The following is a 25977-nucleotide window of genomic DNA, read 5'->3' as shown; positions in this document are numbered from 1 at the left end:
AAATGGACCTGTTCGCAACCCTGGAGAACTCACAATGCCAAAGTTACGCCTCCAGGTACCCCCAGAACCAATCCAAGGGGAACGGTCTGTCGATGCAATGGTCAGGGAAATTTGTTTACGCTTTTCCCCCGACTCCCCTTCTCAACAAGGTGGTGCACAAGATGCACCAGGAACAAGTGACCATGATACTGGTGGCCCCAATGTGGGCCCGACAGCCATGGTTCGCTCACTTGATGGAGATGTCTCTATCTCCCCCAGTGAAACTCCCCTGCCCGTATAACATGCTGTCACAAGACAAGGGCAGGACTCTGCATCCATGCCCCCAGAACATGAACTTAGCAGCTTGGCTCCTGAGATCATAGAATTCGGACATCTACAGCTCCCGCAGAGATGCATGGACATCCTCAGGGAAGCCAGAAAACCTAACACTCGCCACTGCTATTTTAGCAAGTGGAAGAGATTTGTCATCTGGTGCAGAGGAAAAAGCATCAACCCGATTGACTGCTCTCCCACACATATTGTTCTATACCTGACCCACTTATTGGATTCAGGTCTAGTGTTCAATTCCATTAAAGTCCACCTAGCGGCACTTTCTGCATACACCACTTCCCAACTCAAAGTGTCGTGGTGGAAGATCCCTGTTATAAAGGCCTTCATGGAGGGAGTAAAGAGAATACACCCCCCGATAGCTGACCCAGCTCCCGGATGGGACCTTAATGTGGTACTTACCAGACTCATGGGCTCACCATTCGAACCCATGCACAAAGCATCTCTTAAACACCTCACTCTTAAGACTGCTTTTCTAATAGCTATCACCTCCATCAGGAGAGTAAGTGAACTACAGGCTCTTTCTATTCTAGACCCCTTCGTTACAGTTCACAGAGATAAGGTGGTTCTACGCACGCACCCAAGGTTTGCTCCGAAATTCATCTCGAAATTCCACGTAAACCAGTCTATAGAACTGCCAACGTTCTTTCAAAATCCTTCCAACTTGGGAGAAAAAACTCTGCACACACTAGATGTGCGCTGAGCGGTCATGTTCTACATGGAAAGAACCAGACCACTGAGGAAGACTAATCATCACTCTCTGCTATACTCTTGCTAAGAGAGAACTGCCCTTTAAGCCAAGAGCACACTCTACTCGAGGCACAGGGGCGTCCATAGCATTCATTGCAAATGTTCCCCTTGAGTCCATCTGCAAAGCGGCTACCTGGAGTTCTGTGCACACCTTTACAAAACACTACTGTCTAGATGCACACTCGAGATCTGACTCCCAGTTGGGACAGGCAGTATTAAGACATCTTTTCTCTACTGTTCCTTCTCATAACCCACCGCCAACTCCGGGTACTGCTCACTAGTCTATGCACAGCATGTGATTCTAAGCAGATTAACAAACATCAGAAGACCATGCATTACTTACCGTAAAAGCATTTCTGATGGTTGTATCTGCTTAGATTCACATGCGCCCACCCTTCCTCCCCGCTCGGATGGAAGGAACATAGACTTCCTTTTATATCTCTCTTTTCTGTACTCACTCACGTCTAGAAGGCTCCTTCAGGGCAGAAAAATACAAACAGAGGGACCTCGACGCGTGAGGGATTGTGGGTACAACGCACGTCACTATAGGGATAGTATTTCAGACACGCCTTGTCGACGTCCCTTTTCGACTACGAAAAACAAAATGCAATACTCCGCAGTGACCACTGGATGTCGGACCTATGCACAGCATGTGAATCTAAGCAGATACAACCATCAGAAATGCTTTTACGGTAAGTAATGCATTGTCATATATATATATATATATATATATATCATTTTATTTCTGAGGTTGTGGAAGCTGCGGAGTATTACAGTTGTTTTTTTCAAAACTCGAAGGGACGTCGACATGGCGTGCTAGTAATACTATCCCTAGTGCGACTTCCACTGTACCCATGATCCCTCACGCGTGTAGGTCCCTCAGATAGTTTTTTTTCTGCCATACTAGACGGATGCTTATAGCAGAGTTCCTTTCGGCAGAAAGCCATTGAGTTTTCACAATTACCGATAGTATTTCTTTCTATCCTTTCACCAACCTGCGAAACACTACGCCGGTGAAGACGGAAAGACTGCCTGTCTGAGGCCATCGCGACGGACCCTTCGCCCTTGGAAGGCCGCCCCGGGCCTCGGCCCAGACAGTAAGGAGAGAGGGGGAGGCCATTTTAGAATGCATTTACTCCCCTTCCTACACTTTGTTCGCCCAGCTGCCATAACCATAACATATCATTATGGAAAATGCACCCTTTAAATTTTGCCCCAAGTGTAACCGAAAATGTCCATGGTTAGACAAAAATTGAGTTTGTAATTTGTGTCTTCCAAGAGACCACGTCGAAACGTCTTGTCGAGCATGCAGTCTCTTCAATCCAAAGACGTTAAAGGACCGCTACACAAAACGCTGTGCCCACTATGCCAGACAACTCGAGGCCACGGACGTGGAAGGTGTCTTCAGCGATGGCAGCGACACAGTCCTCTCAGACGACGGCGGCAACGGAGTAGCTTCAGCTACTCAAGCGCAGACTCCCGACCCCGTAGGACAGGCTGGCGGCCATGTTGTGGGGACTACACCCGGCGGCAGTAGCGCTACAAAGTCTCACTCCACCAAACACATAAGCCCCTGTCGAGACGCGACACATGGGTCGAGCGATCGACAACAATCAACACCAAGGGAAAGGTCCACCGAATCCCGGTCCTCTGGGCAATCTCGTTCGAGGTCGCCACACCATAGGGCCCCACCGTCGAAAGACAATGGTGTCGCTCATAAAAATACCTCCGAAGGTCGATCGTCCGCAGACGAGACCTCGGCCCTTCCCGCAGCCGAGATTCGTCGCTCGGCGTCGGATACGGGGACAGGCCCCAAGAAGTCAGTAGAGCACTCCTCTGGGACCCAGGGGGTGGGGGAAACACCACAAGAAGACCTCTAAAACTCCTCATAAGGACAAGAGCCCTGCAAGGCAGAAGACACTTCAAAAGGAAAAATCCAGTCCCATAAAAGTTTTGTAGTCCTAAAGTGGTACCCCCCACCCCCACTGATGATGATTTAGGACTTACCCCGCAGTCTGTAGTAATTCCTAGTTCTAAAGAATGGTCTTCTGACGATTTCGACAGAGTAATCAGAAGAATTACTTTTATGGCGAATTATTACGAAAAAAACCCTGATTACTTTCAGAGTTTTCACTCAACCCCCCCAACCTCAGCCCCCTCTGGTTCAAGTGCCACTGCGTTACCTACTTAACCCCTTCTAAGAAAACTTGTTCAGATGTACCTGTTTAGAGTACAGTCATTGATCTATATGACCCTGAATCAGACCATGAAGATCTCTCCTTTGTAGAGGCATCTGACCCGCAACTTATTGATGAGGATACAGAGGACCCATTTTTTGGGGATGACGAGGACCCAGAGCAGACCAAGAGGACAATATGTACTCCATACATTCCCCTCTTAACCAGGACACTCCAGTGGTATATTCCCCCATAGATAACCAACCTCTCCTCAATTAAGTATTAGCCAAGGCGGCTGTACACTTTCAGATCAACACACAGGAGGTTCAGGAGATAGAGACTTTGCAGAGCAAATCCTGGGGGACGAAAAGACAGTGGCCCAATTCATCCCGCTATTGAAATCAGTACAGCAAAGGATTCAACCATCCTTAGAAGCCCCTAATCTCACACGGGCCGTAAACCCACGTGTGGAGAAAATATTCAGACTCGCCCCATCAGATCCTTTATATATTAGGGGTCAATTAAAACTAGACTCCTTAATTGTGACCACGACTAGAAAGAGAGCAGGCGCTCCCTCGCTTCCTCCGAGGCTCCACGAGATAAGGAGAGCAAAACGATCTATTTCATGGGCAGGAAGGTCGCATCCTTTGCGGCATATCAAACACGGATAGCGAATAATGCAACGCTCCCTGCTAGTTGTAACTGCCACAAGCGGGAGGAGATGCCTGCTTTACTTTCATCTGTCCCAGAGCCACTCAGATCACAACTAGCACAAGTGGCTGCAGATGGAAGGGCGGCGTCCAGCTGCCTCCTTAAATCTAATTTTGACGCGACCGACAATGCCGGTAGAGTCATTGCAAAGGGGACCGTTATTAAAAGGCATGCATGGCTGCACCAGTCAGGGTTTAGACCGGAAACTCAAGCCACTCTCATAAAGAGGTTGTATACGAACAATTTGGGTAATACCCATAAACATGCCAGTGGAACCTAACGTGCTCTTCGGTAAGGCCATTGAAGACACACTCAAGACAGCAAAGGATGAGTATGACACTCTATAATCGTTAGGTCAACTCACTAACAAACCCTCTGGACAGAGAGGGAACAGTAATTTTGCCATTTTCAAGGCCAAAATTCTCAGAGGCTCCAGCTACTATCCGGGCCAAAGTTCCTCTAATCAAGGACAATCCTTCCAAGGCTATCCCAGAGGGCAATGCAGAGGTCTTGGTTGGGGCACAGGCCCTGCTGGAGGTGGCACTCCACCTTGGAGCAAGTGACATTCCACTCCAGGTGCCCTCCCATGTTTCTCCAGTAGGTCGCATTTCCAACTTCACCCACGCATGGGAGGGAATCACCTCAGACAGATGGGTGCTGTCTACAGTAGCAGGGGGCTACTGTATAGAACTACTTCAACGTCCCTGCAACCAACCCCCACGACAGAAGGTTGTTATGACCGGCTCTTGGTCATAGGGTTCACTCCAAGGGACACTCAGGATACACAGGCCAGGTACGCATAGTGGTTACTTTATTAGCTTCTTAGGTTACAGGATCAGATGTCAACAAGTCATTAGGAGATAAAGAGGAAAGGGACAGGAGCCCACTGGCTCCCACCACCCAGGCTCACATAATCTAACTGCCTGGGTTAGAACCCATTCAACCCCAAACATTCTAATCTCACACTCCAGACTCACAGCCTACATTCTGATGGCGACATCAATCCTGGCTCAGCACACATGCAAGTATAAGAGCCAACCCTAACACCTCCTTTCCTACAACAAACAAACACACCTCAAACACACACTTAGAGAAAGCAACCCTAACACCTCCTCCTCTTGCATAAAGAACAACACACACTTTCACAACAGCAAGACACACCTCACTCTCAGCAGAGTTCCGCTAACCCCAGAGATTGAACAAACAGGCGTAACTAACATCCTATGACAGTCCCAGCCGCCACAACTAACATTCCTAACCAATCAAAACATCACAAATCGCCTTCCGTTCCCGCCTGCCACAAAGGAACCTCGAACTGCCACTTTCGAGCACTAACCGCCCACCTCGGCAAACAAACCACAACACTACCAAGACCAACCAAACACAAAGCTCCTTCCGTTCCTCTCTGCCACAAAGGAACCTCGGACTGCCACTTCCGAGTACTAACTCCCAAAACCGGGAAAAACCAGGTACTGTCATAACTGCGCAAGATACTTACTAACAACCCAACAATCTACCTGGGTCACCAAGAAACCACAGTCACAACTCATGCCGCTGTCAAATCCATTCCAAAATTCAAGCAACACAGACACACCTAATCACCAGTCACTCACCTCATCACACCAATAAAGAAACGCAACCAGCTGTCAATAAACAACCACCACCAGCATAACGCTACAAATGTTGGCCAGACAAATGAGCCCTTCAAAACCAAATAAACACCCCAAAGTGAACACAGCTGCAGATGAAACGTTGCCAGGCTTCTGAAATTAATCAAGAGCGGACTCGAGAACAATTCCAAAAGTCACCTAAAGTTAAAAGAAAACACTAAATGCAATGTAACTTGCATCTCCAAGAACAATTCCAAAAGTCACCTAAAGTTAAAAGAAAACACTAAATGCAATGTAACTTGCATCTCCAGAATTCCAAGCAATCCCTGGACCTTAACAACTCCAAGGACACCAAAAACATCAAAGCTTCACACAGCTTCAAGTAAACTCCGCAGAGCTACACACCATCAAAAACAACATAGAAGCTTCACACAGCTTCAGGCACTAGTCCCCTGCTAGATGCCTCTGGACTGCTCCACAGAGCCACAATCCAAAACAACATAAAAGCTTCACTCGTTTCATGTGAACTCCTCAGAGCCACCAATCATCACAACAACACAGCTTTGCAAAGCTTATGGTACTAGACTCCTACTAGATACCTCTGGACCCCTCAGAGTCACTAACCTATTCATCAAAGTTCCAACTAGCTTCTATGCTAGCCTACCACTAGTAACATCACTGAGCCCGCAGGGCCTCAAAACACCAAACACCTCCAACTCCAACCCTAGTCATGTAAATCAATTAAAACACATTCCAAAAAAAGTCCCAAAAGATTTCAAAACCAAACACTGGTCATGCACCAACACTAAAACATTCACATACTACTCCAACACACACATGAAACACAGGATGTTCAAAATACAGACAACCCCCACATAGAATGTTAACTGCTAAGCAGCGCTGCAGTCACTCTAGCAGTCATCATGGGTTGCACATCCATGCACGCACAAACAAAACATCACGCCTACAATGCCTCAAAAATGGTTATAGTAAGCATTGCAATGACATATCAATAATCACATTATAAATTGCAGATCTCATTTCCTAAAAGTCCATGTTGCCAAAGCATGGGCAACTCTTAATGCTGAAATGCCTCAAAGATTGTGGTAACCATTAATGACCAACATCACTCTTATTGTGCTTTAGGATCACAAATCTCACACCACACACACACAAGCAAAACATAGTGTTAGGATGATCAGAACAATGAAACATAGAACATCCAAGTCACATGTTCTAAAAGTCCATGTCGCCATTAAACAGGCAATCTAATATGTTAAAATGCCTCGAAACGTTATACTAAGCATAATAGGATCAACACCCTTTGATTGTCCACCTCAATCAACCTTATATGTGCCACTCACACACAACCCCTGTCACAACACAAATGTGGAAACCAACTTTAAATGAGTCCTAAACGTCCATGTTGCCAACTGGGGCCAACTCTAAAACCAACCTGCAATGCCTCAAAATGGTTACATCTAAAAAAAATGCATCTCCTATTCTCAGTGCAACATCATTCTCACTAATACTTCTCATGTTAATTCACTACTAATGCACAACAGTACTCTTCAGTCACAACTTGTCACATTGTTGCTCAATCCATTATGACATTTTACTTTTGAATGAAACTCCAAAATTTCTTCTGCAAGCATAAACTAATCATCCCCAAAAACTATTATCATACCCAAACCCAAACAGTAACCATTTTCTCATTGCATGGTCCCCACCTCAGACCAAATCAGCATAGCGTCTATTCTCATTAAAACCTTTAGCCTCCAGGTGCGTAAAAGGCACAATTACGCTTACTTGGCATGGAAATTACACTTCCCCTTTTTAAATAATGCTGGCATAGTCACTCAGGAAATGGTGGCACACTTGGGCAGCCTCATGCAACCCTGCCAATGTCTCCTCATGTACCAGGGGGCCTGTTCCTGGCAGACTCCAACAGGCCATCCTTGCCCCAGGCTCCATGGAGCAGGATGCTTCTGACACCCCTGGGTGGTCGCCTGCAACAGCCCTGGGGGCTGACTAAAGCAGTACTTGGTGGCTGACTCAAACAGCCCTGGGTGCTTTCCATTTCTCCAGACTCTTGGACAGCCTCTAATGACTCCTGGCCTCAAACAGGGCACTCTCCCTTCTTCCCAGGGGTCTCCTCTGACAGGCTGTCCCTTCCAGCCCTGGGTGATTTCCATTTCTCCAGACTCTTGGACAGCCTCTAATGACTCCTGGCCTCAAAGAGGGTACTCTACCTTCTTCCCAGGGGTCTCCTCTGACAGGCTGTCCCTTCCAGCCCTGGGTGGACTGGCTCAAACAGCCCTGGGTGGTGGGTGCAACCAGTCTATGGGGGGCAGTGGGCTCTCCCTCTCTCCTTTCATTTACTTGTCCTCTTGCCTGCACACCCCGCAGCAGAGTCTCTTCTCCTCTCTCACATGACATCACACAGGTACCTGCATCTCCTTTTGCTTCACTTGGTGTCCACTCCAAGGTCCTCCTTCACCATACCTTGGACCATCCTCGTCGCCAATTGTTATGACCGGCTCTTGGTCATAGGGTTCACTCCAAGGGACACTCAGGATACACAGGCCAGGTACGCATAGTGGTTACTTTATTAGCTTCTTAGGTTACAGGATCAGATGTCAACAAGTCATTAGGAGATAAAGAGGAAAGGGACAGGAGCCCACTGGCTCCCACCACCCAGGCTCACATAATCTAACTGCCTGGGTTAGAACCAAACATTCTAATCTCACACTCCAGACTCACAGCCTACATTCTGATGGTGACATCAATCCTGGCTCAGCACACATGCAAGTATAAGAGCCAACCCTAACAAAGGTCCACTCAGAAGAACATCAGCGGATCTTTCTAGAAGAAATAACCACACTTCTATTAAAGGACGCCATAGAAGTGGTCCCAGCCAACCAGGTAAACAGGGGCATTTATTCAACTTACTTCCTTGTTCCAAAGAAAGATCTAACAATGCCCCCAGTATTAGATTTGCGTCCTGTAAACAAGTATGTCAAGCCACAAATGTTCTGTATTACTATGCTACAAGAGGTAATCCCTCTTCTAAAAAAGTGGTATTACATGGCAACACTGGATATGAAAGATGCCTATTTTCATATTTCAATGTTCCCAGCACACAGAAGATTCTTGCGTTTCAAGATAGCGAACACTACCAATTCAAGGTGCTGGCTTTGTAATAGCCTCGGCTCCAAGGGTATTCACAAAGGTAATGGCGGTGTTGGCAGCGCACCTGTGCAGGGAGGCAATCCCAGTATACCCTTACCTGGATGACTGGCTCATAACAGGGGAACAGGGGAATCTCCCCGGATTTGCAGACAAACATTCAGAGTGCAATCAACCTCCTCTTTCAATTGGGCTTTGCAATCAACGAGAAAGAAATGAAGCCTAGTGCTAAGCACTTCGAAGCAGTTCCTAGGAGCTGTCTTAAACACAGAAGGGGGGGGTTAGTCTTTCCATCAGAGGAAAGAATACAACATTTGTTACTGCAAATACCTCATTATCGGGCCCGCGCCAAATAAGGGTGCGCAAAGCGATGCGTTTAATAGGCATGATGGCATGTGCCATTTTGAGGGGCGCACTTTCTCCCGTGGCTGAGTCTAAAAACGGTCCTGAATTTATATATGCAATGTCAGGTGTGCAGTTAGGGGCAAACACTATGGCAAGGAAGGTATCGGCACTATTAGTAAATGTGATTGCCTATCTTTGCAAACCTGCCTTTTTCAGACAAACTTCCTGAAATCAAAACGTTGTCCTGTCTCATAGCATCTGAGTGCTGTTGCCGTTTCCAGTGACCCACCAGTTTACTGAGCACTGGTGGATAGCATGCAGCGTCAGCCTTCACATTGAATGTCCCGATTGGTTTCCTACATTCTGATGTGCTTGACAATTTTTAGGAGACCGCTACTAATACAAAATAATGAAATAAAGTTTGAAGTTATTAATATCCTGGAAGATGCATGTGTTATTCCCTTTTTATATAATGAACAAATAAACCGCCCCAAAAAATCTTAGTACAAATTCTCATACTCGTGGACATCACCACCCCAATAGCTCTCGGCAGTAGCTCTCGCCTATTGGCTATTAACTACAAGTACAGATTAGTGTTTCGGGATGTTTGTCGGTACAACCTCTCCTGTTGGCGACCTAGATGGGTTTAAATTTAGCCTTTCAGCCGTGTCGCATCCTATGTGGCATTTGTTGGAGGAACCAATCCCCTACCTCCTTGGTTACTAATATGAATAGATAATCTGCCACTCAAGAATTGCGCCACAATTGTTAATTCAAAAATTTCCAAAAAACTCCTTTATTCCTTATTTGCCCTTTAATTCTTGTTGACACGTGTTTCGGCTACTCAAGAGCCTTTCTCAAAACAAAACAGGGCTTGATAAAGTACACATCAAATTCTATTCACATAATTGTTTTACATAAATTGTTCATAAATTTGTACCCAAAAAGGTTCAGGCAAAAAAGAGGGTTATGTAATATGAATACACATGTATTTTGAAAAATAAATAATAAATAATTTACAATTGCATTACACCGCAATACATATAGTTAAATCAATATATACATCCAAGTCACAATAAATGCAAAACAACAAAAATTGTAAAAGCGCAATGAAAAAGTAGAAAAAAAATAATAAAGATAAAATAACAAACAGAGAAACAAAGAAATATTGTTTTAGAATAATTAATCATAAATAAGTCCAAGTTTATATATTTTTGGTTTCAATATTAAATACAAGTTCTCATTTGTAATCCTTGTATATTGGTTCTTTCATATGTAATAATCTACAATATTATTCCCTCTAGTGGATTGTAGTAAATCTCCATTCGACACACAGTAATAAATGCACGTGTGAGTGCAATAAATGGATAAATTAAAATTTCTTACCCGTCTTATTCCATAAGTCCCGGGTAATTCCCTATAGTAAAAATAATAATATAGAAAAAATATTTCCAATCTAAATTGTTATTAGCACACAACAATCTAATCTATTAATTGTCACAAAGTTTTGTTAAAACCCAGCCTCTCGTATGACCATAAATCTATCCCTCCACTTTACAGTCCTATACACCTACTTTGTCACTCAGCACACCTTCAATTATAATCAATTTCGGTTTATCATTGTGCGATCCTATTTAGTTACTCAACACACCTTGAATTATAATCAATTTCGGTTTATCCTTGATTGGTTAAACATTCTCCCCGTTAGCAAACCGTCCCCGATCTAAATGAACTCCCATATGGTTACTTGGGATGCCCGACTGCGGGCATGCAAAAACGTCTCTTTCCCCTCGTTCGGAGACCCACTGCTTTTAGCTTACCTTCTGCTTGGTAACAATCCGTCTCCTCGCGTCGGCCTCGAACAGTAATGAGCCGTCGCGGGGATCCACCATGCAATGTATAGCATCAGCATGGTTACACAAATCCACCTTCTTCTCTTTCTAACATCGTTTCACACAGCGGCCATATTGGAAAGGTTTAAAGACACGCACATCATCCATTCACTTTGTCATTATTTGTATCATGATGATGTGTCGTATTCCCCTATCACCCATTAGCATGTTACATAATTATAATTATATTTCTAATTGGACATCTACCCTCGATTATGGGGCAATATAGAAAGAATTATATGAAATGAAATTTATATATTTATCGCCAGAAATTAAAAAGTTTAATTTTGTGTATTAATCCAATTGGTATTCCAACTGTATTTGTGTCGAATGTTAGTGACCACTATCCACCCTTACATAACACTGTTTCTCATCTCTGTCGGGACCTCCCCGATGATCTAATTAATTGTATTTATACGTATTCATGTCAATCTTAATACAAATAATTGTTATTGAAAAGACTCGGTATTACAAAATACCCTTACATACATTATTATGTATCATTATATACATATTACATATAAGATCAACTTTTCAAAAAATAATAAAAAAAAAAAAAAAATAGTCCCATTTCAATACCCATTGTTACCTTCTACCAGATTAAGGGTATCATACCCAAATGATATCCTTTGATTTCATGATATATATAAGCATTCAAAGTCAGAGAAAATGTCCCATCTCATTGTCATGGTTGAGACCAAACTCAATCGATCTAAATTTGCATATCAATCTGGCTTCCATCTGTCTTAGTCTCTCCTCTAGGTTTCCACCTCTTTTCCCCATTTGTATCTTCTGCAGTCCAATAAACCTCAGAGATTTTTTGTTTTCCATTTGATGTTTGAGCTGCCAATGTTGGGCCAGCGGTAATGTTGCATCTTGGCTTCCAATAGTTGAAAAATGTTCTCTTATACGAAACCTAGTTTCCCTAATCGTACTCCCAATATAGATCATCTTGCATGGACATATTATCGCATATATTGTGTATTTTGAGCGACAATTTATATTTTCTTTTATTTTCATTTTCGTCCCTCTTGAGTCCACAAATTCCATCGTCGTATCATGTGCAAAATCACACATGGTACATGTGCCACATTTTCGGAACCCTGTCATCTTTCGATCCAACCATGTTCTACTAGGTTCAGGTTTCACATCTGGTAGAAGAGAAGGGCTCAAGGTCATTTTCAAAGTTTTAGCCTTCCGATATATCATTCTTGGTCTCTCTCCAATACAACCCGTTAGGTGAGGATCAAGTTGTAGAAGATGCCAGTTTTTGTTTAAAGTTTTCTTCAGTACTGCAATATTAGAGCTGTATGTTGTAATAAAATTAATCATCATATGCTCAGTATCATTCCTTATTTCTTTGGGCATCAGAGTCTGCTCCCAGGTTAAATTGGCTACCTTTTGTTTTGCTGCTCCAATGCATTTCCTCGAATAACCTCTCTGTTCAAAGCGGTCCAGCAGTAATTCACATTCTGTCTTAAAATCACTAGTATTTGTACAGTTTCTACGCGCTCTGATAAATTCCCCTTTCAGGACATTCCATTTTACCGGTTTGTGATGGCAGCTACTGGCATGAAGGGTTAAGTTCACCTCAGTTTCTTTGCGAAAAGTTCGTGTTGCCAATCTATTGTTCTGTACAAAAATGGTCAGATCCAGAAAATTTATGAACATCTCGTCATCATGGCCTACAAATTCAATGCCCAGATCATTATCATTTAATCTGATTTTAAATTAATTCAAATCCAAACTCGTTCCATCCCAAATTATAAAGACATCATCAATAAACCGGACCCATAGAATCATATGTTGTTTAAATGCCTCATCCTTGTATACTGTTTTCTCCTCAAACATTCCCATAAAGAGGTTTGCCAATGCCGGTGCATACTTTGTGCCCATAGCAATCCCTTTCTTCTGCTGATAGTATTTGTTATCAAACAAGAAAACATTATTTTCTAATGTTACTGCCAACATCTCCTTCAGCATTTGTATGTATTAGTAGTGCGATGCCGAGTCCTGTCTAAATTCAAAGTTAATAGTTTGTATAGCCGCTTGATGTTCAATGATAGTATATAGTGCGCGGACATCCCAGGTTGCAAGTCGGTATGATGGTTTCCAGGTTATTTTACTGATTGCCTTGATAGTATCCGTGGTATCTTTAATAAACGCCTTTAGTTTTGGTACACGCGGCCTTAGTATGTTATCAATATACTCAGAGATTCTCTCCGTTAACCATCCAATTCCACTGAGTATTGGCCTTCCCTCAGGAATCTTGTCAAACAGTTTATGTATTTTTGGTAGAAAATACATAGTTGGAATCACTGGAGTTTTATTTGATAATGCAGATTTTTCATCATCCGTAATCAGACCTTTCCTATGCCATTCATGTATCTGTTCTTCCACTCGAGTTATAATTTCCACTATAGGGTTACCTGGTAGTTCCAGATAACAATTTGGTGTTGTCAGGCGATTCTGAGCCATATTATTGTAGTCCTCTCTGTTCATCAATACAATATTTCCACCTTTATCGGCCTCCTTTATAACAATTGTTTTATCATTCTCCAAGTCTTTCAATGCTTGTCTTTCCCCCTTTGTTAGGTTCTGTTTGTCCACGTTCATTCTAATTTCGTCATACATATTATATATGTCTCGTGATGTTGCTTTGTAGAATGCTTCAATCATATTTTCATTTGAAAGTTGCGGTGAAAATTTAGATTTAGGTTTAAGTTCCTTCTCTATAAGGCAAATCGGTCTGATTTTCAAATCATGAAGTGTATTGTGAATTTCACTATCTTCACCATCTCCCAATGTTTTTAAAGTATGAATGTTCTCAATATCCTCCATAGTGAAATCAGTTTTTATCAGTTCTTCCTCCGTCCGTGCAAGGCCACTCTTATGTGCTGTGGCAAAAAACTTTTTCAATCGTAGTTTTCTTACAAATTTAAATAGATCTATCTGAGTATTAATAATGTCCAATTTGCAAGTCGGGGCAAATGATAGTCCTTTGTTCAATACAGTTTTCTCTTCATCAGTCAAGATACGTCGTGATAGATTCATCACCAAATCAATTATTGTTTTTTCCTGGCTGCATCCCGGGCGGCCGCCCGCGTTGGGCGTCGAAAATCTTCCTGCACATCTGGGTTGCCTGTGTCTACAACCCCCCCTCCTTCCTCTCCTCCTTGGGTAGAAATACTCTTGGTTTGTGAATTTGGTAGTTGAAAACGGACCTGTTTTTGATTTCCTACTCTCGTTCCTTTCTTATATCTTCTTATTTGATTTAAAAAGCCAGCATGTTGTTGATGACTGGCTTTAGATGTGTCTTGTCGTGGTTCCTCTCCCTCAGCTCCTTCCTTTTCTGATTCTGAGTCCACCTCTGAGCTGCCAGAGGATGTATTCGGTGTACTGGCCTTGGATAACGGTTTTGTAAATTTATCAAATTTCTCCTGAAAAGTATATACACGATCCTCTTTATAGTCCCTTTCGTCCCTGAAAAATTTGCGCAATTGTCTTAGTTTTATATCATCCTGATAGAGTTTTAGTATTTCATACATTGTTTTATAGTTTTTTTCCTTGGTTGATTCTAGCGCTTGAGTTTCTTCAATTTCTTTGGTGATTATGTCAATCTGTTCCGTATTAATACTCAGATAGATCTATTTAAATTTGTAAGAAAACTACGATTGAAAAAGTTTTTTGCCACCGCACATAAGAGTGGCCTTGCACGGACGGAGGAAGAACTGATAAAAACTGATTTCACTATGGAGGATATTGAGAACATTCATACTTTAAAAACATTGGGAGATGGTGAAGATAGTGAAATTCACAATACACTTCATGATTTGAAAATCAGACCGATTTGCCTTATAGAGAAGGAACTTAAACCTAAATCTAAATTTTCACCGCAACTTTCAAATGAAAATATGATTGAAGTATTCTACAAAGCAACATCACGAGACATATATAATATGTATGACGAAATTAGAATGAACGTGGACAAACAGAACCTAACAAAGGGGGAAAGACAAGCATTGAAAGACTTGGAGAATGATAAAACAATTGTTATAAAGGAGGGCGATAAAGGCGGAAATATTGTATTGATGAACAGAGAGGACTACATTAATATGGCTCAGAATCACCTGACAACACCAAATTGTTATCTGGAACTACCAGGTAACCCTATAGTGGAAATTATAACTCGAGTGGAAGAACAGATACATGAATGGCATAGGAAAGGTCTGATTACGGATGATGAAAAATCTGCATTATCAAATAAAACTCCAGTGATTCCAACTATGTATTTTCTACCAAAAATACATAAACTGTTTGACAAGATTCCTGAGGGAAGGCCAATACTCAGTGGAATTGGATGGTTAACGGAGAGAATCTCTGAGTATATTGATAACATACTAAGGCCGCGTGTACCAAAACTAAAGGCGTTTATTAAAGATACCACGGATAATATCAAGGCAATCAGTAAAATAACCTGGAAACCATCATACCGACTTGCAACCTGGGATGTCAGCGCACTATATACTATCATTGAACATCAAGCGGCTATACAAACTATTAACTTTGAATTTAGACAGGACTCGGCATCGCACTACCAATACATACAAATGCTGAAGGAGATGTTGGCAGTAACATTAGAAAATAATGTTTTCTTGTTTGATAACAAATACTATCAGCAGAAGAAAGGGATTGCTATGGGCACAAAGTATGCACCGGCATTGGCAAACCTCTTTATGGGAATGTTTGAGGAGAAAACAGTATACAAGGATGAGGCATTTAAACAACATATGATTCTATGGGTCCGGTTTATTGATGATGTCTTTATAATTTGGGATGGAACGAGTTTGGATTTGAATGAATTTAAAATCAGATTAAATGATAATGATCTGGGCATTGAATTTGTAGGCCATGATGACGAGATGTCCATAGATTTTCTGGATCTGACCATTTTTGTACAGAACAATAGATTGGCAACACGAACTTTTCCCAAAGAAACTGAGGTGAACTTAACCCTTCATGCCAGTAGCTGCCATCACAAACCGGTAAAATGGAATGTCCCGAAAGGGGAATTTATCAGAGCGCGTAGAAACTGTACAAATACTAGTGATTTTAAGACAGAATGTGAATAACTGCTGGACCGCTTTGAACAGAGAGGTTATTCGAGGAAATGCATTGGAGCAGCAAAACAAAAGGTAGCCAATTTAACCTGGGAGCAGACTCTGATGCCCAAAGAAATAAGGAATGATACTGAGCATATGATGATTAATTTTATTACAACATACAGCTCTAATATTGCAGTACTGAAGAAAACTTTAAACAAAAACTGGCATCTTCTACAACTTGATCCTCACCTAACGGGTTGTATTGGAGAGAGACCAAGAATGATATATCGGAAGGCTAAAACTTTGAAAATGACCTTGAGCCCTTCTCTTCTACCAGATGTGAAACCTGAACCTAGTAGAACATGGTTGGATCGAAAGATGACAGGGTTCCGAAAATGTGGCACATGTACCATGTGTGATTATGCACATGATATGACGATGGAATTTGTGGACTCAAGAGGGACGAAAATGAAAATAAAAGAAAATATAAATTGTCGCTCAAAATACACAATATATGCGATATGTCCATGCAAGATGATCTATATTGGGAGTACGATTAGGGAAACTAGGGTTCGTATAAGAGAACATTTTTCAACTATTGGAAGCCAAGATGCAACATTACCGCTGGCCCAACATTGGCAGCTCAAACATCAAATGGAAAACAAAAAATCTCTGAGGTTTATTGGACTGCAGAAGATACAAATGGGGAAAAGAGGTGGAAACCTAGAGGAGAGACTAAGACAGATGGAAGCGAGATTGATATGCAAATTTAGATCGATTGAGTTTGGTCTCAACCATGACAATGAGATGGGACATTTTCTCTGACTTTGAATGCTCATATATATCATGAAATCAAAGGATATCATTTGGGTATGATACCCTTAATCTGGTAGAAGGTAACAATGGGTATTGAAATGGAGGGACTATTTTTATTTTTTTTTTTATTATTTTTTGAAAAGTTGATCTTATATGTAATATGTATATAATGATACATAATAATGTATGTAAGGGTATTTTGTAATACCGAGTCTTTTCAATAACAATTATTTGTATTAAGATTGACATGAATACGTATAAATACAATTAATTAGATCATCGGGGAGGTCCCGACAGAGATGAGAAACAGTGTTATGTAAGGGTGGATAGTGGTCACTAACATTCAACACAAATACAGTTGGAATACCAATTGGATTAATACACAAAATTAAACTTTTTAATTTCTGGCGATAAATATATACATTTCATTTCATATTCTTTCTATATTGCCCCATAATCGAGGGTAGATGTCCAATTAGAAATATAATTATAATTATGTAACATGCTAATGGGTGATAGGGGAATACGACACATCATCATGATACAAATAATGACAAAGTGAATGGATGATGTGCGTGTCTTTAAACCTTTCCAATATGGCCGCTGTGTGAAACGATGTTAGAAAGAGAAGAAGGTGGATTGTGTAACCATGCTGATGCTATACATTGCATGGTGGATCCCCGCGACGGCTCATTACTGTTCGAGGCCGACGCGAGGAGACGGATTGTTACCAAGCAGAAGGTAAGCTAACAGCGGTGGGTCTCCGAACGAGGGGAAAGAGACGTTTTTGCATGCCCGCAGTCGGGCATCCCAAGTAACCATATGGGAGTCCATTTAGATCGGGGACGGTTTGCGAACGGGGAGAATGTTTAACCAATCAAGGATAAACCGAAATTGATTATAATTCAAGGTGTGTTGAGTAACTAAATAGGATCGCACAATGATAAACCGAAATTGATTATAATTGAAAGTGTGCTGAGTGACAAAGTAGGTGTATAGGACTGTAAAGTGGAGGGATAGATTTATGGTCATACGAGAGGCTGGGTTTTAACAAAACTTTGTGACAATTAATAGTTTAGATTGTTGTGTGCTAATAACAATTTAGATTGGAAATATTTTTTCTATATTATTATTTTTACTATAGGGAATTACCCGGGACTTATGGAATAAGATGGGTAAGAAATTTTAATTTATCCATTTATTGCACTCACACGTGCATTTATTACTGTGTGTCGAATGGAGATTTACTACAATCCACTAGAGGGAATAATATTGTAGATTATAACATATGAAAGAACCAATATACAAGGATTACAAATGAGAACTTGTATTTAATATTGAAACCAAAAATATATAAACTTGGACTTATTTATGATTAATTATTCTAAAACAATATTTCTTTGTTTCTCTGTTTGTTATTCTATCTTTATTATTTTTTTTCTACTTTTTCATTGCTCTTTTACAATTTTTGTTGTTTTGCATTTATTGTGACTTGGATGTATATGTTGATTTAACTATATGTATTGCGGTGTAATGCAATTGTAAATGATTTATTATTTATTATTTATTTTTCAAAATACATGTGTATTCATATTACATAACCCTCTTTTTTGCCTGAACCTTTTTGGGTACAAATTTATGAACAATTTATGTAAAACAATTATGTGAATAGAATTTGATGTGTACTTTATCAAGCCCTGTTTTGTTTTGAGAAAGGCTCTTGAGTAGCCGAAACACGTGTCAACAAGAATTAAAGGGCAAATAAGGAATAAAGGAGTTTTTTGGAAATTTTTGAATTAACAATTGTGGCGCAATTCTTGAGTGGCAGATTATCTATTCATATTAACTACAAGTAGCTCTTGCCAACCGAAAGGTTGGAGAGCCCTGCTCTAGAGTGATGCGGAAACAAGGCCTAATTCAATAATAATGGACAATAAATGTTAATAGGGTATCCAGTTATTTCTTTGCTGAAAACAACATCGAGGGGCACTTGATATTTTATTTAACCCACTATCCAGCACTTTACCCAAATATTCTAGGACTGGAGTTTGTTTAAAATATTTTCGGAAAGTGTTTAGTGGTTTAAAAATAAATATTGAGTACCCCTCAATGTTTTTTACCCCAGCGATGAAATCACATGACTTTTAATAGCAGTCCCCAAGCATATATCTTCTTACGTTTAGGACGTCGCACCCCCATATTTATACCTGTAAAGTGTAAGATCTTTCACTGTTGGTGACTTTCTTTTTCATTTGGTTTTGGAGGGAGTTGGGATTCTTTCAACCAATGTTTATATGCATATTATGTTTCCTTATTTGCCTCTAGTACTTATTTGATTGCCATTTGGACATGCCATTCATAACAGTTTGTTTTTTCAGCATATTGTGTGTGTGGGTCTAATTTTACCTTCATACCAGAGCATCCCCTTCTAAGAGTGAAGCCAGACCGCTCTGCTACACTGGTATTGGGAGAGTGTTGGACAAGCTTGCTGAACACCCTGTTATTACACTACTGGCTTGGTCATATGAATCCTTCAGAAGAGGTTTTCTGAAAAGCTTTGACGCTTGTGTACACTGATAACCATAAACAATGTTGTTACTGTGCCTTTTAACTCAAGGATTTTATTTTCATTTTTGCAGGTCTGGGGAATGGCCACGTTGTCTGAGGAAAGCAGAATTCTGACTGGCTCGGCAGACAGCGAGCTGCGAGCCTGGAATATCGCGTATCCTCAAGAGGTAAGTCAGCAGAAAAATGCTCTGGCTTAGGGGTGCAGGCAGGTGCTCTGTGTGAGAGTACAGTATCTACCATCTGCGCTCTGATGTAGCCCTGACAGAGGGTGTATGCATAATCATCTGCAAATCATAAAAAGAAAGGGCTGCTGTTGTGGCCCAGTTTTATATTCTTTTGTACTGTGTTTGGAGGGAGTTTTTTTTACTAAAGTTCACCTATGGTAGGGCTGTAGAAGAGACTCCTTTTAGTTTACAGGGCTTTAACTCTTTGTAAAGGCAATAACTACCCAAAATGTTTGGTAGCTATGGCTGTGCAGCCATACTTGGTCTAGGAGGTTAAGGCTGTAGTAGAGTACAAAGACCTTCGAGCACACAGTCAAGAAGACACTTACACACTTATAGTAATATATAAATATTATTATTTATTATACTTGCTAGAAGTTCACCTTTCAATTTAGGTAAGAGAAACGTTTATACATGTATACATTAGGACTTTTGCATTTGTAACTCAATTCAGTGGTAAACCTTAAGTTGGAATGCAGGTAAGGGAAATTTTCTTCAGGTTAGCATAAGTATTCATCAACCAAAAATTATAATACTGAGAAGTAAACTAACTGTACACATGTGTAGAATAGTTGGCAAGAATTTAAGTTAAGTAAAACACTTGGCAATTAATTCTTGGTATCACTGGTATCAGGAAAGAATGAATCAAAACCAACACAGAGCGAGTAAGACTTGCTTTAAATTCACAGAGGCCTTAAGCTTTAGTAGTCCATCCCTATCTAGGTATGAGTGTCTCAGAGTCGGATTGGGGGGCAAAATAAGTAAGGCAGCAGCTGTAAAGAGTTGAGAGTTCCAGAAGAAGACTTGTAGCAAGTACGTACACTTTCTTTGTTGGGAAAAGGCTCACAGGCGTTAGGTCTGGGCGAACGTGCAGGGGCAGACTCCCAAACGTATGAATCAGCACTCCAGCAACACGAGAGGAGTAAAGCAACTCTAGGAGAGTGTTGGAGAGAATTCTCATTTCTGTGTTAATTCCCTTCAACCTTAGTGACCCCTAGCTCTTCTGCTGGACTTAGGATGTTTACATTTTAACCATGGATTGATTGAGTCCTTTTTCGCACTCTCGTGTCTGTTTGACCTGATTTGGATTGTGTTTTCACTGTTTTTGGAGTTTAACAAACACTCTATAGGCATCTAGTTTTTGTATGGTGACACACAGCACCTTCAGTGCAGTGTCACAGAGAAATCTTTCTAGATTTCTCACAAGGTTTAAATACCTTTTCCTGGGTGAACTACAGTTCCCAAGAGTAGTAAAGTGAAATTGTCTATGCTTACTTTTTCTCTTTGTAGGTCCAACACACCCCATCTTATGTGCTAGGTGGTTACAGCCACTTCTCCTACATTCTCATGTAACATTTTTTTGTTACCCTCACTACGTTAAATGGCTGGTGGCAATGGTTTACATTTTCCTACCATTGTGTCTTTCTTCCGCAGGCTGGACACTTAGCTGTCAAAATGGCCCCCCGACTTCTTTTCTCACCATTTTCTGTTTGTGAGGTCTTCCTTGTGTTTTACTCTGTGCATTGAGCCAGGTTTGAGCCCTTTGTCTTGCCTTTGGCGGGCATCAGGGCTGAAGCCTGACTCTGGCTCCAGTGTGTCTGGAAGGACAGGATGTGAGGGAGGGTCCCAAAACTCCCCTTTCCTTTGTCTCTAGGAATGCCTGAATGCAACCTGTCCTGATTGGCTGGCTGGCTGGCTGGCTGTCCTTTAGGACAGCTATCCTGCTGTGGGATTGACAGCCTAGGCTGTGCATGAATGGGAGAAACCTTCTTAAAAGGCAAGGGTTTTGGGACTGGAGGCAGAGTCGACAACTGGGAGAAACAACCGACGAAGAAACCGTAAACGAAGCTTGCTGCATCCTCCTGGACCTTTGAATTGCCCAGTGAAGCCCTGCGGCTATGCTGAAGCTCCTTTTTCATTTCCACAGAGAAGCTCTGGAAGGGACTTCTTCTCCCCTTTGGATAGTGGGACCAACTAACCCTGAGACGAACTACACTGGACCATCTTCTCCGACTGTTGCTGTAAGAACTGAGTGCCAGGGGTTGAGTAATCCATAGTCGAGTGAAACGTCTGATGCAGTATCGAATCCAGCTAGAAGCTCCAGGAGTCTCCTAAGGATCCTCCAGAAGCAGGACGACCAGAGCGTGTCCCCTCACCAGAGTGCAGGACCCAAAGAGTGAAGGAAGCCCAACCGGTATCCGAGATCCACAACGGTTCTGTTTGCTAAGTGCTGAAACCGCAAAGTGCTGCTGAACTGGAAAAGAGCCCGTAGCTGCTGACAACCTCCCAAGTACCGCTACAGGAGACCTCCAGATGCCCTCCCTCTTGTCCCCACGACTGAGGCTCGGGGTTTGCACTGCTTTAGCAAGACGGAATCCAGCTGGACCACTCTTCTTCAAACCAGAGGTACTGTCTAGGTTTGGGGTACTTAACTCACTGCCTTTTTAGCTGTGCTTTTCTCAGTTGGCAATTACATTAGCTTACTTTTAGAGATGAGTCCAACTCTTTTTCTAAGAGGCTTTACAGCTTGTGACCCTACAAGTGATTTTCTACAAACTCCAACTTTGTGCAAGACTGTTTCTGATCTAAGAAGTGCCTCAGCTCCATAGACTGTGTTGCAATTGACTTTGGCTATCCTGGCTCCCCGAAGGCTCTTCTAGTCCATTGACTTTGATATTGTTTGTCCCTCATAGGTGGTAACTTGTTTTAGACTGTTACTCCTGGGAAAGACTGGCCTAGATTTCATTGGAAAATGTTAGTTGTCCTCAATTACTGAGAACCTGTTTAACCTTTTTCTTCCCTAAACCTTTCCTTTCTGCAACCTCAATCTGCAAAGTGTAACTAGTCTGATATATAAATGCCACTCGTGTCCTTGAGATTAAAGTCACGTCAGGGTGTAGGAATTGTGTAAGAAGCATATCCAAAGATTATCCACTAACTTGTTCCGATTCTGAAAAGTAACTTTAAAGTATATTTACATTGTTACATGAATTGCCTTTTTAAGGAATGCTGATTTAAAAATTGATGTTAAATAAATAACTATTTATAATTGAAACCTTGAGTGTAAGTGTTACTTGGATACTTGTATTTACAGATTTCATTTGTACAGCTCTACAGCTCACATTTACCCCTCTTGAGAGGATCCAGGCTGCTCAGTCACACTACCAACTTGTGTAGTACAGACCTATACCAAAAAGTGGGTTACCTAATACCAAGCAGATAATTGTTGTGTAGTCTCACACAGTGTGACTACATCAATACTTACCTGACGCTGGTGGCAGGGGGTGGGATTGGCGTTGAGTGGTTATATTGACTATTTGTTGTACTTGTGCGCAACTAAGCCAGCCACAAGGCTAATCTCCACCAAAAGGGTAAGCAATTGTAAAATGCCAAATATAGATAACTTTAATGAGTCATTCCTGACTTGCCTGGCAGTATAATAACTGAAAGATATGTGTAAAAGAAGGGATCTGACTCTGAAAGGAAAACATGTGAATTAAGTGTAAGGTTGTTAAATCACCAAAGTTTGGGTAGTAGGCCTGTAACACCTACAAACCAAAATAATGTGGAAGATGATGATGAGGATGCTAGTTTAGAGTCAAACTCCAATCTACAAGAGGAGTCAGAGGAGGGAGAGGAGTCTCCAGAAGGGAGCCACCCTATTCCACAGCCTGTCCCTGTAACTAAGTCGCTTCCCATTGTGACCTCACAAGGTCAAAATCTAAACCCAGATTATATTTTACTTGAGAGACTAAGATTAGAGTTGGAGTTCAAGAAACTGGATGTACAAACTGAAACCAAACACCAAGAGGTGAAACTAAGAGAAAGAGAAATGCAGCATGAAATGGAAATGAGAAAGATGTCCCTTGATTCTGCTTCCCTTTCAGGGTCTGCTAGTCCCAAAGGGCTTCCCTTGCCTAAAGAAGCAGCGAGTATGTATGAACCTAAACTTGATGTATTGGATTGGCTGGGTATGTTTGAATACACCTATGGTCTTCAAGGAATAAGTGGGAATGATTTGCTTCCATGGCTCATGTCTAGGCTCCTCCTGAATGGCTGTGATGCTGTTATGGAATTGGGTGCCAGTGATAGAAAAGATTGAGTCAGTTAAGCTGGCATTAATAGCCAGATTTGGGAAGACTCCTTCCCAGTACCTTAAGAGGTTCAGGACCCTCAAAAAGACTGATGGTACCCCTCGGGCTATCTGGGTATGTGAATGTTTGAAAAACTTAGATGGTTGGGTTAAGGGGTATGTAGTACACACCTTTTGAAGGAATGGGAAATCTTTTTTTGCTTGAATCTATTTTCGATGCCTGCTCTCCTGAGCTTAGACAGCACTTGACTGACTCTAAGGAAATTGATTCTAAAATGCTAGCACAGGCTGCTGACTGATCGGTAGCCAACATGGCCACTCACAAAGACTCTGCGGCAACTCGCTGTTAGAACAGATTTCCATTTATGGGTAATTTCCCCTCCAGTTGTGAACCCCCCCCCCCCCAACTTTTTGCTGTTGTCTGACCATCCTAGCCTGACTTTTACCAGTGGAGCCCAGGCTTCTGATGTAGTCTCCTCTGCTTTTGCTCATTTTGTTATGGGGAAACTGACGTACCCTTCAGACTGTCAGTACTGGGAGACTTTGTTTCCCTTATGTTGGGTAGAATTCTCAAATAATTGCTAATTCCCTTCAGCTTCGAGACCCCCAACAACCTTGCTGGATTTTGAGGACTTGCATTTTTAACCTGGAAAGAGTGTGAGCCTTTTTTCCCACTCTTTCATGTTTTTTGATGTATGTTTTACTCTTGTGTTCTTTGATTATGGAGTTTTAAGATAACTTCTTAGGCATCTTCTCATGTGTGTTACACGGCACCCTCAATGAAGTGACACAGGGATGTCTTTTTAGACTTCCCAAAGGTTTAATTACCTTCTCTGGGATAAACTACTGTTTCCCAGAGAATGTAAGGTTAAATTGACTTTACTAGTCTTTTTAAATTCCTAGACCCAGCACACACTATCTTCCTATAGAGTGCTGGAGGGGTTAACTAGCATGCCCTGTGTCTAGAAACTCATGTATGAGTCAAATGCTACCCTTTTCTATCAAAATGGCTGGTGGCAGTGGTTTTACAATGAACTACCATAATTTTTCCTGACCGCGAACACTGGTAGCTAAAAATCGCACGAGCCATGTTTTTCAAGATGGCGCCTTAAGCTCCTTTGTTTAATCCGGTCCCGGTCTGCTGTTTTCGCCATTTCTTTTTGGAAAGGTCCTTCTAGAGTTTGTCTCTGCGTGCCAAACCAGGTTTGGTCTCTTTGTTTGTACGCCTTTGGCGGGCTTCAGGACTGAAGACCGCCTCTGGCGTCTGAGTGTCTGGGGTGGGCAGGAAGTGAGGGAGGTGCCCGAAACTCTCTGTGCTTAGTCTCCTAGGAGCCCCAAATGCACTCTGGCGTGATTGGCTGGCTGACTGTCTGGCAAAGACAGCCACCCTGTTGGGTGAATGGCAGCCAGGCTGGAATGAAAGGGAGAGAACTGGCGATACTCTTGGACTGGAAAGCAGAGTCGACTACTGGAACGAAAGAACCGAAGACGAGCTGGAAGAGGACGGCTGCTGCAACTCCTGGACCATTGGTTTGCCTGGTGAAGCCCTGCTGCAGGCCCGAATCGCCAAGTTCATCTCGACAAAGAACCCCTTCAAGGACGACTTCTCCCTTTTGAGTTGGTGGGACCAATCAACTCGTAAACCACCTGGATACCATTCTCTGAGCTGGTTAGGTTTAACCAGGGAGAAGGACACCAGATTGTGTGCTTGACTACAGTTACTCGAACTGAAGTGACTCCAATTTGTCAGCATTTTCTGACAATCCCGTGCAGTGCAGGAGTCCCCCGACGTCCTCCCTCTTGTCCCCACGACTTAGGCTCAGGAACAGTGAGATCTGCAGGAACTGCCAGGAAACAACGTCTTCAGCTGGATCTTTTGCTTCATACTAAGGTACAGTGCCAACCCGATTCAGATAACGCCTCTCTTGCAGTAAAAGTTCGTGGAACTTTCCCAATTTGCAGGCCTAATCAGCTTGTGACCCAACATATGATTCGTTTTCGTACAAACTACTTCTGAGAACCTTCGCAAAGACTTTACCGTTTACTTCAAGAACTGCTCTTTTTTATCCAAGACACTAGTCCATTGACTTTGGCCTAGGCCTATTGAATTGAATCGTGTCCTCTATTGAACTAAAACTATTTCCACTGCCTAAGAAAGTATTTGTTCTAT

General features: G+C 42.0%; 1 protein-coding gene across 1 annotated transcript in view; it reads left to right on the top strand.

Moving 5' to 3' along the window:
• WDR3 (WD repeat domain 3) overlaps positions 1-25977 on the top strand; it is a 386077-nt gene that overhangs the window by 129713 nt on the left and 230387 nt on the right. Inside the window, exon 6 of the mRNA XM_069635757.1 lies at positions 19562-19657. Within this exon, the coding sequence (XP_069491858.1) occupies positions 19562-19657 (96 nt within the window). The remainder of the gene's footprint in view (positions 1-19561; positions 19658-25977) is intronic.

Source organism: Ambystoma mexicanum, chromosome 7p (assembly GCF_040938575.1).
Source record: "Ambystoma mexicanum isolate Mex_15411 chromosome 7p, UKY_AmexF1_1, whole genome shotgun sequence".
Classification (NCBI taxonomy): domain Eukaryota; kingdom Metazoa; phylum Chordata; class Amphibia; order Caudata; family Ambystomatidae; genus Ambystoma; species Ambystoma mexicanum.
The sequence above is the reverse complement of the archived record's forward strand: the minus strand, read 5'-3'. Positions and strand labels throughout refer to the sequence as shown.